At 45.2% G+C, this 16,672-nt stretch overlaps 1 protein-coding gene across 4 annotated transcripts in view; it reads right to left on the reverse strand.

Annotated features, from left to right (window-relative positions):
• LOC135394504 (la-related protein 1B-like) overlaps nt 1–16,672 on the reverse strand; it is a 64,482-nt gene that overhangs the window by 23,882 nt on the left and 23,928 nt on the right. For all 4 annotated transcript variants that reach the window (XM_064625276.1, XM_064625275.1, XM_064625274.1 and 1 more), the window contains exons 7-11: nt 12,705–12,800; nt 10,974–11,167; nt 8,660–8,806; nt 8,443–8,599; nt 2,322–2,506 (exon numbers count right to left, since the gene is read on the reverse strand). In XM_064625276.1, coding sequence (XP_064481346.1) covers nt 2,322–2,506; nt 8,443–8,599; nt 8,660–8,806; nt 10,974–11,167; nt 12,705–12,800 — 779 coding nt within the window. The remainder of the gene's footprint in view (nt 1–2,321; nt 2,507–8,442; nt 8,600–8,659; nt 8,807–10,973; nt 11,168–12,704; nt 12,801–16,672) is intronic.

Raw genomic sequence — 16,672 nt, forward strand, 5'->3', positions numbered from 1 at the left:
CTGAACATTCGTATGAGGCCTACAGTTCGGTGAAATTGAGGTTTAACATCGAAATTTTGTTGGTGTTGAGCTGAATATAGCTGTTCACCGTGCCATTGCATGCAATTGCACGCATATAGCCAAAACCTGCTTCCTGAACGCGTTTTTTCGGTTTCGATTTGTGGTTGTCAGCGATATATGATAGAATCATGGTCGCATGTGATGACGGCGATAATCGAGGAGTGGGACGTCACAATATTTCGACAAAGCTTCTTCAACTCCGGCGCTGTGCGACCGCGTATGTTAAAAAGTGCCAACTAGGACGACAATCGCACTGCAGAGTCATTTGAAACTGCACTAACTGTTATAACAAATGATAGCAGGACCAAGGAGATTGGAGAGAGACCTGCATGGAGAGATTTTACTAGCACGTCGGCGCAACAAAGCTTTGAGGCCTGCGCGCAGGTTTTTGCTGTGACGAACACGAACGCCGCGCAAACAATCACGCGTGATGACCACAGTCATACAACATCGTCGAGGATCGCCGTTTTACTGCGCTAATGAATGAGGCTATTCCAAGCTATGCATTACCGTCAGGAACGATGGTCTCACGCGTGTGAGTACGGTGAAACTGTGCAGTTTCTGGCCTACACAACAAATGTGGAAGGCATTGTCAGTGCAAGAAGAAAGCATTTGCCATCTTCAGTTTCCCTCTGAGATGTGCTCATCACTAGACCATCCCACATTCTGAACATGTCATTGCTCTTTACTTCCACTCTGTCTGTTTGACCGGCACTTGCAATGCCAACACAGGTGTCCACTGTTCATGAAAGATTTTTGAAGTGCAAGTTTTTGTTTATGGTTTTCAGCTTGCCTCATGAGAACAGCACATTGTTCCGATGTAAAAATAATTTATTTTACTGTACATGTGCATATAAGCATCTATACCCTATGCTAAGCCAATACATTAATACATATTCCGTATCAGTACTTGGGACACTTTTCTAAGGATAACACAACTGTGACGCTGTTTGTTTTCAGGGTATAATTTACTCTTAACTTTAATAACCCTTAACTTAATTAACTCTTAGAAGCCTTTATCCTATCACGTGATATTCGATTCGATATTCGAAGGACAATTTTGCAGATATTCTATTCGAAAATTTCAATATTCACACACCTCTAGTCATAGCGTGTTTGTCCAGCGTTTCATTCTGCATTTTGTAGTTCGAGTGACAGTATCGTCTATCGTGCCAGTGGACCATCACCCGAAAGTGTGCGCAAATCAAACAAAAGCACCGCAAAAACTTTGTTAACACTGACGGCGTTGCGAAAAGGAATCGCCACAGTTGGTGATATGTGCGTGCCAGATATCCGCGCGCAAAAAAGCAGGTGCGCCAATTACGTCATTTTTGTTGTTGTAATTTTTAATGCTAAACTAGGGGTGCGCAAATTATGCAATGGCGTAAAATACGGGAATAAATATGTTGAAGGGTCACGTGCACCTTGGTGCAGATGGAAGTGTGCGCATCTGACGCACCTTTGCACAAGCGTGCAATACTTCTTCAAGATGCTGCACGTCGTAGTAACAGTCCATATCGCGCCAATTGACCCAATCAGATTCCCGCAAAACTCTGTGCAAAACGCCTCGGAATTTCAAGCAAAATAAGGAACGCCACAAAATTCCGTGCCAAACAAAGGATTCCGCGAAACTTCGCAGAATCGGGGGAAACCTGGGGCCTTAGTTATAAATCCTGTACACAACCAACTAGATTACAGCGACCATGTCATTCGCACCCCTTCCCAGCACCGCATTTGGAGGCTCGCTGTGGCACTACTCATCGGCCAGTTTATTGCTTCCTCAATTGCTATAATACCTTGTACTTTAGCTTACCTCAGGATTTTTGTACAAGCCGTGCATGTCCCACGGGAGATGCGTTCCTGCTAAAGTTGCAAATAGATTATCATCACAGTTCTATGAGTTTTCATGGGAACTGTTGTAGTTGTCTGCTAGATCCACTTCTGCGCGTTCAAAATTCAGATTTCCATTATCCAATCATGATGGAGATCTCACACGCCGACGCGTAGAGACCCTAGCGGATAGTGCTGACGGGCTCCTACATAGGATTTGACGATTATGATACGGTCGCTATAATCTAGTAGGTTGTGGTCCTGTCACAAGATGAAAAGCACTATGCACACTGAAAAGTGCTTAAGGTTCTGCCGAAACATTGAAGGAGTTACAGAAACGTGAACCTGCTCAGTACTAACGAGACTGCGCAGATGAAAGGGAAGGGAAGGGAAAAGAACCTGTACTGGTACAGAGTGCAGGAAGCAATTACCTTGGCCTTTGCTGTTGGTTTAGCCCTACGCTTTACCTCCTTCCAGTCATCATCCTCGCCTTGTTGAATCCTCCTGTCCAAAGTACGAGAGGCCATTCTCTTGTCTGCGGCAGTGTCAGGTTCTTGCTCGTTGTCTGCTTCTTCTCCTGCATCTCCATCCTCGCACAGTCGAGATGGATCATCAGCTGCTCGTAAAAACGTGCGAAATGAACAGTTGCCGAACAAGAACAGCTAATGTCCGCGAGCATTCAAATGGCCACTAGTCACCAGTCAAAACCATCTTTACAGAGACACACAATTATGGCCTCTCCCTGGGGTAAAGCGAAGGTACGTCACACCTGTGATATTTGAATCATGACTGTGGAAGCTACGGTTGTGCCAACATAACTTAGTGATCCAGGTGATATCTAGGGTTTGTACAGACATTTTGGGAAATTTTTCGAGTGTTTTCAAGGACCCACGTGGACTTCTCAGGATCATGCCTCTAGGCTTAGAACCGGTTCTATACACACTACTGTTGCAGAAAACATTTTATTACAAAATATAAAGGCAAAATAACTCTCAAAACTATGTGTATTGCATGCAACGTGCTGTGACAATAGCCCTCATGGGTCTGCCACGTTGTTTGGAAAGTACGCCTTTCGAGCATATTCGCTCACTTTAACGTATGCGCACTTGACAGCAATGTCACTAGCTGTCGATAAGGTCACAGTGAATTGGACCGAATGCGCACGGCAAGCACGTGAAGCCAGGTGGGCAAACGTGCAGACGAGCGCATTGCGAGCTTTCCTATGAAGAGTTGCCAGACGACACGTAGAAGAAGTGCTACCGGGCAGTACTGGACGCGCCCGTAGTTCTCCGTGTTACCAAATGAGAAGCGATGCCAGTCTACATTTGGCCTGAGACGTGAACACATTTATAAGGAAAAGCTAATTTAGGAAGCACACAGAGGGGACACTTGAAGCTGCGGCGTTCTTCATAAAATGTCACGTATGGATATGTGTGAACGTGTCGCAAATGACAGTTATCGTGAAGAAATACTCCTAGAATTCAAGGGTTTTCAAGGGTAACTCCAAATTCAAGGACGTTCAAGGCCTTTAAATACAGACCTTCAGATTCAAGGGTTTCAAGGCGCATGAGGGCCTCATTTAGAAAGACTCCCTTTAGTGTGAACTAAGCTTTATTCTAAAAAATTTTCTATCGCCTTCTAGTTTGAATAAACGGGATTGTTTAGAAAGGCATTCCAACGCAGAAAATAATAGGGTCGCGCAAATATTTCAGCTATCCAGCTGACTGTGTCGACTATCATGATCCTGTATTTGACGCTATACCTGAACGATGCTTTGTCAAATCCACTCCACTGTGCTCTCATACCTGAAGTCACACGTGAGAGTATCGTTCTTGACGGTGACACGTAGTTTGGAACAGCCTCATTCATTAGCGCAATAACACCGCGATCCTCAACGCTCATCACGCGTGATTGTTTCAGTTCGTGTTCAGCGCTTCTTTCATTTAACAGCGAAAATCTACGCACACGCCTCAAAACTTTGTCACGGCGCCGCCGCCACGCGCGACATGTGAGCAAAATCGGTCCATGCGGGTCCTGCTTAAAGCTACATGCGTCTTGCTATTACCTGTAACAACAGTTAGAGCAGTTTCAAATGACTTTGCAGCGTTACTGTCATCCTATTGGCAATTTTAACATACGGTTGCACAGCGCCGGAGTGGGAGAAACTACGTCGGAATATCGTCACACCCACGACCTACTTAATAAGAGAGCGACCAGACCACTTTCCCAAATCCCTATGGAGCGGTTGTCCGCGGGGCCTCCTCGCCCTTTCCTCCTCTCACCAGAGAAACGTCTGCTTGGTGCGCTGCCCACATTCCCTAAAACAGCAGGCCACGGCATTGGAACGTGTGACAATGACTCGTCTACATCTTTTCGGCGTCTATACTGATGTGTAATGTACAATATCGACTCCTGTACTCGCTTTGTAGGGACACCTTACAGGAGCGATATTTTGTTTTCTCATGTGATGGTACAGCTCATAAGCATATGCACGGCATGACGCAAGCGCATCTTGTAGCAGTACAAGACACCTGATTTGATACCACACCGTCCTTGACAAACAAGTTCCCTCATACAGCTATCGCTGTAAAAACCAAATTAGCCTTATTGGCGATCCAGCAGCGGAACCTATCATGCTCTGTCACGTAAATGGAAGCACGCAGGGACTGAAACTGGAACGAAACCGAAAACCGCTTGAAATCCAAATTTCTTCCAGAATCGTAATCGGAGCATAACCGCAATTAACCGAAACCGTAACCTGAACAGAGACACCTGATTTCGGTCCGTGCGTGGACGCGAACAACTGTGGATGCAATATTTGTATTGCTTTACAACTCTGGATAGTGGTGTTGTACGTGCTTCTGTTGAAGTAGTACATCTCTTCATCATATGATGGCTACACCTCTCCTCAAGAAAAAGGGAAACAGTTCAAGACATTTTCGCTAATATATACTTGAAGTGCAGTCCTGCTGGGGGTGGGGGGATAGGTTTATTTATAAAAAAAAAAAAAGAGGAAAGGTTAGCTAGGCAAAGAGCCCGCTAGGCTTTTTGAATAGCATTTTTCTGCAACAGATAGATATGTTCATTTTTGCCCGTTTTCAATTTGCATCTCATTTTGGGACAGCCACACAGCCTGCATATCCTAGAGAAAACCGTAAAAAAAAAAGTTCAACTATTTGGTTACCAGTAACCGCAATATTAAAACAGCGAATCCCGTTACTGTAACTGACACCGCTTTCAGAGTTCTGACACTGAACCGTAACCAAACCTTATTTATAACCAAACCAATATGCATTTCGGTTTCAGTCCCTGACTAAGACCCAGTTTCACAAATGCTGATTAACATTTCAACAGAGATCAACGGTCCCTTAACTTGAATTTAACGCTTAACTATGCTACACTAAAGGGAGTTATCGTCCCTGGAATATTCATCACATCAACGACTAACGTTTGTAAAAATGAATTGAGTGGGCAATCCCAGATCTCGGCCCCAAGTTAACCACTGTCGGTGAAAGCAGGATAACATCAGTTCCTGCTGCTCTTCCTGTGGCTCCTATATGCCATTATTTCAATTTGAATATTCATTTAAAGTTGGTGCCATCATTCAATGAGCAGGTCCACGTGTACACACTCCTCGTCTCCAAAGTGATTTGTTGTTGCCAATGTTTCCTACTTGCTCAAAAAGAAAGAGAAAGGAATGTTAACAATATCGTAAGGGGTAACATAAAAGTGACCACAGTTGGACTGTAAGCTTTTGGAGAAATATCTCCAGAAAGTCCGCAGGAAAAGTACTGCGTAAGCACTACAACTCCACCAAAGTAGGGAATATGGGCAGCGCCACCAATGCTCCTGCGGCAAACATGTGAAACAAAAAAGACGGCGCTGCAGCGGGAGCCAAGCAGACTGTGTGGTTGCTCTCTTAATAAGTAGGTCGTGGTCACATCCCACTCCTCAATTATCGCCGTCATCGCACGTGACCATGATTCTATTATATATCGCTGACTACCACAAATCAAAACCGAAAAAACGCGTTCGAGATGCGGATTTTCGCTGTTCATGCAGTGGCACGGTGAACAGCGGTGTTCAGCTCAACGCCAACAAAATTTCGATATTTCAACAAACTGTGGGCCTCCCACAAATGTCCAGGGTTCGTTGGGAATCCACAGAAGCCGTGACTGCGCTGACAATGCATTAAGCGTACCACGGTTTCGTGTTTGGGTGGGGCAGACTTCAAAATGGAGGCTGCACAGAACTGTGGACTAGTTTCGGTCTTGGTTTAGGTTACCGAATGTGTAGAGACACATTTGCAGATGGGTGTACCTTGAAAGCTCCACACGTCACTTTGCAGTACTATAAGTGTGGGTCGCTGTCACTGCAACGTATAAATTCCAGTGCGCAGCCCACAGCAACTTTGTAATAAGCTATGATTAAGGCCCTCTGTTTTCTGCTGCGGCAAATTCAAAATTCCGCGGCAGTGACTCGTAAATTCCGCGATTTTCCGTGGCGAGCGGTCAACGGCTGCATGAAATGGGAGACACTTTATTTTCTTGGATAATGTGGGAACAAAAAATACGTTATAAAATTACAGATTCAAAGCACCGTTGTGGCTCCGCATTACATACACGATATCTTGTGTTCTCATCTGATGCGGTCTGTCGCCTGAAATCATTTTATACCTGCTGAAAGATCCTTCAGCATCTATGGAGTTCATCGGAACTTTATAGGAAGGAGGTTATAATACATGCACTGGGGAAGTTACATTTTTAGTACACCCCTTTTTGTTCATGGACTGTAGCCATTATTTAAAGGTCTTAACTTCTTGAAGGCAACCTCCCAGATATCAAATCAAAATCCGCCACTGCTACCGCTAAACTGCACAAGGGAGGGACGCCGCCCTTTCCTCAAGTGAAGTATACACAATAAACTTGGGCTAATGTTATCCAAAGCTAAACTACAATCTGTCTGTTTTGTCCTGCAGCATAAACAATTTCGTAAAGCAGGCTTTAATTTTGTAGGGGCGGCTTCACCTCATGCAGGGAAGCATCAGGTGAAGCCCACTTTCGGGAGGCGTCGATCGTATTCGGTGAATAGTAGTCAAATTATCCGGAAACCAGAATAGTGGGTATTTCAATTCGCGAATCGGATACTTCGAGTGATTGACATTCAATTCGATTTTGAGAACTCTTAATTTCCACACACCCTTAAAAATAAAGGATTCCATGATACTCTGTGCCAAACGAAGGATTCCGCGATTAGTAATTCCGCACTCCACGAAATTTCGCGAAATCACGGAATCGCGGAAAACGAAGGGCCTCAGCTATGATATTCGAAAAAAATCGATTATTCGAACACGAATCAAACATCGCAGATACAGAAGAATCTCGATGATATGATCACGGATGATACGAATTTCGGGATGATACGAATTCTTTTCCGGTCCCGGCCGGAATGCCTTTCTTCCCATGTATTCGAGTTCGGATGATACGAACGCGTTATCTTGCCTTTACGGGTGATACGAATGAGCCCAGGATGCGACAGAGGTCGTTCCCCTGTGACGCGAGTCATGCTGCTCCTTCTTTCGAAAAGGGAGGGCGATCCTCACCACGAACTCCCTTACATCATGTAGCGCAATGCAAGCAATGACTTTCCTTTTGGTGGTGGTGGAGGAGATAAGATCAAAGGGATTGCACGGCCCGGAACCTTATCATCTTATCTCTGTTTTGACCTTTTTACCCCCCCTCGCAACAATAAACCGCGAAGCTGTGTGACATCGCTCTGGCGGAAAACAGCGACCAGAACACGTGGAAGGAACATATCGGGACAACTTGTGGCAACATTACGCGTCACCATTCCGCAAGTCGGCTTCACCTAACGCCTTGTGCTTTAGGAGAAGCTCGCTTTAGACCACTGTCGCACGACTCGCGGGTGGAAAGCACGAGCTACGTCGTTTGAATCATCTCGCGTATTTGGGCAGCATTGGCCAAAAACGGAGACACAAAAGCGTTACGACCGACCTCTTTCACTGACAGTAACGGAAAATAAACAGTCACTGTCTATTTTCTTGCCTCAATTTTTATTTTGGTTTAATTCGTTTGATACGAATTTCGGATGATACGAATTTTTTCCGCGACCCCGTGAGATTCGTATCATTGAGATTCTACTGTATTCGATTAATACTCAAGATTTTGAATATTCGCACACCTCTAATTTGTATGCGTGGAAGTGTTATTCATTCTGGCTACTTGCAAGCAAGACTAGCTCCCTCTCTATGAACCTAGGATGAAGTAAAGGTACTGATGCATTTTAATAGACCGTTTGTTCTTTGTGGTGCAACGACTTAACCAACAAGATTCCACTTTGGATGCATGCAAATTTTTTTGTCCTTCCAAGATGAAGCCCTAAAATATTACTACTTTTTACTGCCTGTGCCAAGTCACATTTGATCAAATTATTTTGATCAAAAATGAGATGAAGCAAACCAGAGGGATGTTTTCTTATTTGAACCCTACGCTACACACTTAGGTAGGCTGTTGAGTGGAATCATCACTGTACCTTGAAAGAGGGGGTACGGCTGTCCTGGAACAAATGCAGGTACATCAGGATGCAGCTCATACGTGAGGGTCTCTTGGAGGGGCCAACGCATCGGGTCCTTTAGTGTTCTAACTCGTACGTCCTCCTGGATCTCCAACACAGTGCTCTCCTTGATCGACTGAATGTCAAAAACTGCCACTGTAGTAAACGTATGAACAAGTCTTTCACAAAGACAAACCTGAATGACGAGGGATACATCCTGCGTAAGCGCTTGCACCCGGTGGAAGGAAGCAATAAGGCTGACAGGAAGATAGCCCTGAGCATCCATCTTGCGACGCAGAAAAAAGTCACGCTGCAAGTTCTCTTCAGAGAAATAGTACTCCACCTGCACAAGACACACAGACCACATAAACAACACTACACTTCTCCATCTGAATGCAGTCACTACAGGTTTACAAGCATTTCGACTATTTCGACTTGTAGCTTGACAGCAAATCAATGATCAATGTCACTCACAAACTGAACTCGTACGGTTATGAAAGGAGTTACAGCAATAGAGCAAAGGGAACACGGGAAACAATTGGGGTTCAATGTTCTAGTGTGAGACTAATTACGTACGCAGTAGACTACGTACCATATAAACCGGACAACATTTTTTTTAATATGATTTTTTAAAAATATCGCCACGTTTTTTTTTAAATATGTGGAACAAAAAAAAAGCCCTTGTCTTATAAGCCGGTCAGAGGAAGATCACGGCAGCCCTCTGGCCACACATATGCGTCGCACGTCACATGGTCTGCTTGAGCGGGCAGAGCAGGCCGTGCGGCGTCAGTTTTTTGCGTTTTTTTTTTTCTTCTCGTGATTGTTGATGACGTTCTCGACGACTGCCATTCTCAGTTTGTGTTCCCCAAATTGCAGCATTGTGACACACTGCATGCTTCAAGCTTGGAGTCATCGCTTTTGCTGAGGAGCATGGCAACATTTTGCATGCAGCATCGGTTCCATGTGCTGGAAAAGTGTGTCCAGCGCTGGAGGTAGCAAAAAACTGCACTGAGTTGAATGATGACAGTTGAAGAAAAGGCACCAGCAGTGGGATTCAAACCCACACCCTCTGATTGCCGGTGCCAACTGGGTGTTGTGAGGCTTGTTTTGTGTTTATCCTTCTATGTTTAACTGCCTCACCCACTACAATGTGACTGCACCGAGTATGTTCATGCAGTGCCAAAAGGAAGGAGTTCCGCGGCCGTGCGTCATTGCACCCACAGATAGAGGACAATCTCGCCGTCTTCCGTCCACAAGCAGCACCAATGATCACTTCCCGTGGCTTGCGAGGTTAATCAGAGTCGGAACCCGATTCGGTACCGTCTGATTCAGATAATAAAGCGGACCTTGACTGATGCGCGGTTGTTCGTGGCACATCTTTTTGTTATCTAACGCACCCTCGTAATAAAAAACTTTGCATGGCCACTTTGGTCAATAGCTTCATACATCACGGCAGTAAGAACTTTAGTCACATTTTGTCTCCAGCAAATGGGGCTGACTTATACGCAGGATCAACCTATGATCCAAATTTTACAGCAGTAGTTACACAGCACACTGTGTAACTAGAGTATAGCGCAACTCAATATTGGTAACTCCTTTCACATATACCAACTGCACCACTCCTTCGGTACAGGGTCACTTTTATCGTGGTAGATTCCCTGTAGATCTTTTGTTCTTAAATGATCTACAGGGGCACTAAACGCACTAAAAAGGGCACTAAAATTCAAAAAAAACGTTCACTTCAAATTACGTTAAACACGCTATGTTAATTTCGTACTTGTTATCATAATTCAAAACTTTGATTCCGTTACAGAGCTACAATCGAAATTATACTGTACTCTTTCTTGCTTCGGCGCTAAGCAGTGAACGTCGTTTCAGCTCGTGCATCTGTGTTTTCAGTTCATACTGCGCATGCCACGCCATGGAGCAGTGAGCATTGCGAAGCGGACTGGCGTGTCCGAAGGACGTTAAGATAAATGTTGTCAGTGAACTTTGCGAGAACTGTTGTGGGCTACGTTTCAGTGAATCAGTATTGAGAAATGCAGCAGTGTACATCATGCCGAGCATATATGGAACACTATATAATCGAACCCATTCCAGATCCACATGCCTGCGATAGGTAAATGCGCGCTTCACCTGCTGTCTCATTGGATGTCGCCAATCTTTGCCTCCTGGGGATGCCATTCCTTGCCGCCAAAGACGACTCTGTTTTCATTGTGTTTTCTTCTAGACGGTAGCGCTGTGTGAACTGATTTTGTTCGCATTATATTAATTGAAACACAGACTTTAATTTGAGAGCAAGTTGTTTTTGCATTTTAGTGCCACTTTAAGGGGATGTTAATAGGGAGCAACATCCATACAAGAGGACTGAAGTGCTGTAAATATCTGGCACACACTCCCTATTTGTTTATTTTACCCTCAGTGTTGGGGTAGGTGTAGCAATGCGAGGGAAGTGTCGTAACCTAGTTCTTGTACGCACAAAACTTAACGCAGGAATGCCAAGAGCTTACCTGTTTGCGTATGTATTCCCTGAGCAGGGTCTCATCGACATTCATGTAGCTATGGTTGAAGTAGTAAGTGCCCAGGAAGGGTCCCAGAAAATTTCTTCCACTGGCACTACTTTCTTCTGAGGTTCCTCCAACTGAGGAAGGCCTGTTTGTGCCTGAGGCTCCAAAAAAGGATGCTGGGAGGGCTCCATCTTCACCTGCAGCACATAAAGCAGTAGAGGACCCTCTCAGTTTATTGCACTATATTAGGTATGCTTTATCTGTTATCAGCTGCAATCAGTACATTTTTTTTAATTCGCGCAAGTGGTGCATGCCGACAAAATTTCCACTTTTGCATACTTGTCCTAGAGCTCTACAAGCAAGGAGATCCCCTCACGAGCTAAAACTGTGAACTGTAGAAAGCCCTCACGTATCTTGCACTGCACATATCACGTACTGGGGTGGCTTGCACAATTATCCAAGAGTGCACAATGATTCAATGAGCATGCAATTCAGAAAACGTGTACACTCTCTGACTCGCTTTGTTTTTGTGCCATGTTCAGTGTGCCATCATCTGTCGGTGTACAGTGAAACATTACTTGAACGAACTATAGGGTGTATTCACATGTCAAACGAACGTGTTTGGCTGCCATGGTGGTGGTCACTTTTTCGGCGCAGCTGCCGATATTATCTAGCGTTTGTTCGAAAATGAAGCCTAGAATGGTGTTTTGAAGTCATGTCCATCCCCTTCTTTTATCCCGAAGACACTTCGTCATTGTCGTTCTCACATTTTCTTTTACGAAAAGCATTGGGAACCGCATTGAAAAATTGCGCAGTTTGTGATCTTTCAATGCCGCTACCACGAAAAGTGACCACCAGTGGGAGGAACCTACGCGTGTGCCACATCACAACATGACGTAGGTGAATACACTCTATACAGATGAACGAATTTTGGCAGAATCGCATGCTGAGACGCTATTGTACGCAATGCAAAGGATTTCCAGTTTAACAAACTCTACTGCCACACAAATTCCAGTTCTACGAATCTTGTCTACTGCCCCACTACACACTCCTTGGATCATGCTGGCCTCTGTCATGTTGGCTTTAAATTAGAGCTGGCTCTTTCTTGTCCAGAAATATAGCCACTTCTCTTGGCTAGCACGCATAATTTAGGTTGTAGCCGCAGCCGCAGCCAGAATGCGGTCTCACGCACTGAGGTGATGATGCACAAGTTCCTTGTCTTATTGCTTTTGTTATGTGCATGCTACTGCAGCCACTTGTTCGGCTTCGCAAAATAAGAGTGTTACACTAAAAAGCGTCTTTAAACGAGACAAATTTTTATGAGGTGCGGACCATGAGAAGTGCCAAATAGACATTGTGAGGCGACATCACAACTTCTGCTATACCACAGAGAGGTAACTGCATTTTAACCAGTGCTAGGTACAAAAAATGTAAGTGCATTTGTAAGTAATGCAAAATAAACATTGTTACGTATGATTTAAATACCTTGTTTTCATTTTAATTTGTGACAGCAAGCTGCTCTGTCCCCACTTTCAGCTTAATAAGCTTTCACTTAAGTGAACTCCTTCTTGATACCCACTGAAGCTTATTCAAGTGAAGTTTCACTTCATGTGGCAAGCCATGTTTTCTTTTATGGCCAGTGTGATGAGTTTCCGTTCCATCTTCATCTGCTTTGGACTGGCAGGTTTGTTTACAGAGTCTGCTATAAGTAAAATCTTAGACAAATGGGATCACCTCGTCCTCGAGCTGTCCAGGTTCGTCCTCCCCGTCCTCTTCGAGCTCCTCTGTAGCTCCTGCCTTTGCGCTCTGCTGCTCCTGGATCACCTCGCCCTAGTTCATGAAACAAAGGAAAAGGTAGAAATGTAAATAACATTTTTGAAGGTGTCATCATTTCTTTGCGATATACCATCACTAATTGGTCCAAACGGTGCATTGCAAAACAAGGTGGTTTCCAAAATTTTCACTTCTTAATATCTCATTGGTTCTTGAAAAGTAATGCACCTGAATTACACTATGCTTGCCATTATGTGCATGCTATTGACAGATGAAAACAGCTCTGAATGGAGACCCGGGGTTCTCATATGCGCCACATGTACTGCTCGTGACACGGTTGTGTGAAATTAGTGTCCCGCTGTTTATCTCATCCTAGATCTCCAGGTAGAGCCCAGCGCGGATGAGATTTTTGGCATCCGCATCAGACCCGCATCCGCGCAAACATTGTCCGCATCCGATCCGCATCCGCAGCACACACAACAGTTTACATCCGCATCCGATCCGCAAAATCCTCACGTTTTGAAGGACGCGTAAAGACCGCCAGAGGCATATGTTGGTATAGTTTCGGATGCCTCCATGCTGTCACGGAACGACTCACGACGACAAGCAAAGGTAAATATTTCAACAAACGCATTATGGAGAGACTTCTGGAACGCTACCTCGTCGGTGCTCGCGCGGTTCGAGACGCCAGAATGCCTTCTCTCCCGTCTTGGACGTGCATGGTCAAAGGTGAACCCGAGCATGCGCTCGCTGTCGCAGCGCAATACAAATAAATTGCTGGTGGAAAAATTACAGCACGCGGTATATCCGCATCCGATCCACTGCCTTCGTATCCTATGTGACCTCGCGCCATCCGCATCCGATCCGCACACCGCAGAAAGTTCTAAATTTTCATCACGAATTAGCAAGTATCTTGCGGATATCCGCGGATATTCGCTTCCATCCGCGGATGGTGCAGGGCTCTATCTCCAGGTGTTGCAAGACCATTCATTTCGAGTAATAAACATGCATACCATGTGGTTTACCTTTGAATACAATATTGACGCAACATTTTGGAGGGCAACCAAGGAAGCGCGGTCTGCGGATCCACTGATCAGCAATTTCAGACAACACTGTCACGAGCAGTACATATCACATAGTGCTTTCCTAGTCACCAGCAGCACGAGAAGTGCAGCTGTTATGCACGTTTTCTACACTTTCTGCGAAATATCTACTGTCTTTCTTCTAGATGGGCTTGAATGTGGATGGTGTTGGCTCCCAGAACAGACATAAAACTGTTTACAGCATTTTTGTTCCTGCGTTGCAGCATTTGTCCGTACAAAACTTGCTATTGTAACACTCATCAGGTCAGCTTTGTAGATGCTGTCACAATATTGCGGAACTGCAGAGACTACACTCTCAAGTTCACATGCACTTTACTACTGCTGTGCATGTTAGCATCAATAAATAACGCTTGCATCACATGCATGTTACTTTGGCATGTATCCAGACACGTGCAACACCAACACGGTTTGACCATGCATATACATGCACAGAGCATGTACTACATTGTCCATGTGAAAGCAGAACAACACATTCTGCGGTGTTTGTTTTGCCTCGTTGCATGTGAGTGACATGTGCAGCAGAAGCACCCCCAATAGTTCATGCTTGTCACCTATAAGAAGGCCTTCGCTCTACTTGTTATGGAGGCTTACATCCCAATACTTCCTGTAAATTGTTAGCAACCATAAACCATTCAATTTCAATAAAATGCAGTGATGTCATTAGTAACCACTGAAAAGAAAAACAACCCCGGTGCTCCACCGACAAACTAATGAACGGGCACCAGGTTTGCTTTAGAAGCATCTGCTTGGCTACTACCACTAGACTAATTCAGTTGGACTCCGCAGCTGCAAAACTAACAGTTCCGGTGATTCTACCAGCTTACCTCCTGTTGGTAGCGACACACACCACTTCCTAACAAGTGACTAGAACAGTAGAACAACCTTGCAATGACCAACCTGCACCATCAGAGACATCTATGCCTGCCACCTCACAGCACATGGTGCACTGGACACTGCCGTGAATGTTAGAGGTGTGTGAATATTCCGATTGTTCGAACACTGAAGTGAATAATTGTGTATTTTTATTCGAATTCTGAATCAACTATGAAATTCTATATTCAAATTTCGAATCGAATGTCTCCTTCAAATCGTTGCAATTTGTTGTGCAAACAGATGTAAGCAATTATGGTGATAGCACAGTTTTCTTGCAGGAACATGACGCTACTCTTTGTCTGCTCAATCTGGATGAATGGAATTATTCTGTCACAGAAGGAGCGCTTGGCAATCAACTTTGCTTTCAGGAAGTTTGATCTCAACCTCGACGGCAGTGAGTTCACCATCCAGACTGACCACCAGGCACTTTCTTCACTGCGATAGCCCCACAACCCATCTGGTTGTCTCACCAGGTGGGCCCTGAAGATACAAGGCTACTCCTTCAAGATGAAGTATTGGCAGGCCTCCACAAATGTGAAACAAAGGCGGACGCACTATCCCACACGCCTCTACCAGAGGGAAGAGAGGACGGCGCTGAACCGCCTACTCAACGGATCCTCCAAGCCGTTAGCAGATCCAGCCAGCAAGGGACCTTGAGAGCTCAAAGGACACTCTGCCATTCTTCAGTGGCAAAAGGACTCTGGTGGTTCAGTCTCAACCGATCTTGTGGACACCTAGGGTTCAGAGGGCTTCTAAACCAAGACCCATGCGTGGGATGGGTCTCACCAGCGCCCCTCCGCCCTTTCGGGGCTTGACGCCTGAGGAGCAGCATCCATCAGACCCTCCTCTCCCTGTTCTCTACTCTCTACCCTACTCTCCCTATCGGTGGAAGAGAGGAGCATCCTCTGCCCGGTGTGTGTGGGGTCCATCGTCCAAGACCTGCCGTAAAGCCCATTGCTAAGGATCTCTACACCATGTCAGGTTGGAGGCAGCTCGGGAGACCAGAGCAGCACGAGTGGACATTGCAGCTGTGGTGTCTGTCATCATCAGCAGCACTTCCCAGATCTCCTTTGCAGACCAGCGGCTTCACCGGCAATAGCAACCTCATCCTCAATCTCTGAGGATATAATTGACATGCCGGACAACTCATGAACTTTCTAAACTTCAAGTTGTGAACTTTTCGCCCGGCAGGCCTGTTCTTTGGTGGGGGACTTCACTGGTGTTATCTTTTCCATCTGTTGTGACTGTTATTAGTGGATGTATCAGTCCACAGAAACGGTTTTGTTTTGGCGGCTTATAGCTCTTTCCTTCTACCAGGCGTTGAAGTGCATTTTTTCCTATGCCAGTCTGATGGGGATTTTCAATTATTTCACTGAACCGTGAATTTCGTTGTATAGCAATTCGCTGGGGTTTCACTGTATGTGAACTCTCGCAAAATCGCCGGTCCGGCTCACGTCGACAAAGCGGAACAGTACAAGAATGCCAGGGAGCATACACGTTTCTTGAGAGCACGAAAACATTTCATGTAGCGCGAAACTGAAGTAGCTTTCTGTCACATTTGATGAAAGCTTTGTTCAATGACAATATAACCGTTGACACCATGTGAGGGTCTGCATCTTTTGAGCGCAATGACTGTGTCCATTGCATTGCTCATCATCACAGAGTCAGTCACATAAGTCATCATCATTCTCACTATGGGAACTGCATTGTCCATTAGTGTGTGCCTCATCTACATTTAATTCATCAACACGTGTTTGAGTGGCGATGAGCAACTGTCGGCCAGTTCACATTTTGGAATGCACCATACTACACAAGGAGCTTTTGCACCGGCACATAATCTGTCAAGCAGGTACAACTTTGTCTCGAGGTGTTATGCTTCTCATCAAAACTCTTCTCGGAGCCGTGGATGCCCTCACTGCATACAGCAACTCCAAAAGAAGTTGAGGGTGAACA

The sequence above is a fragment of the Ornithodoros turicata genome, chromosome 5 (assembly GCF_037126465.1).
Source record: "Ornithodoros turicata isolate Travis chromosome 5, ASM3712646v1, whole genome shotgun sequence".
NCBI lineage: Eukaryota > Metazoa > Arthropoda > Arachnida > Ixodida > Argasidae > Ornithodoros > Ornithodoros turicata.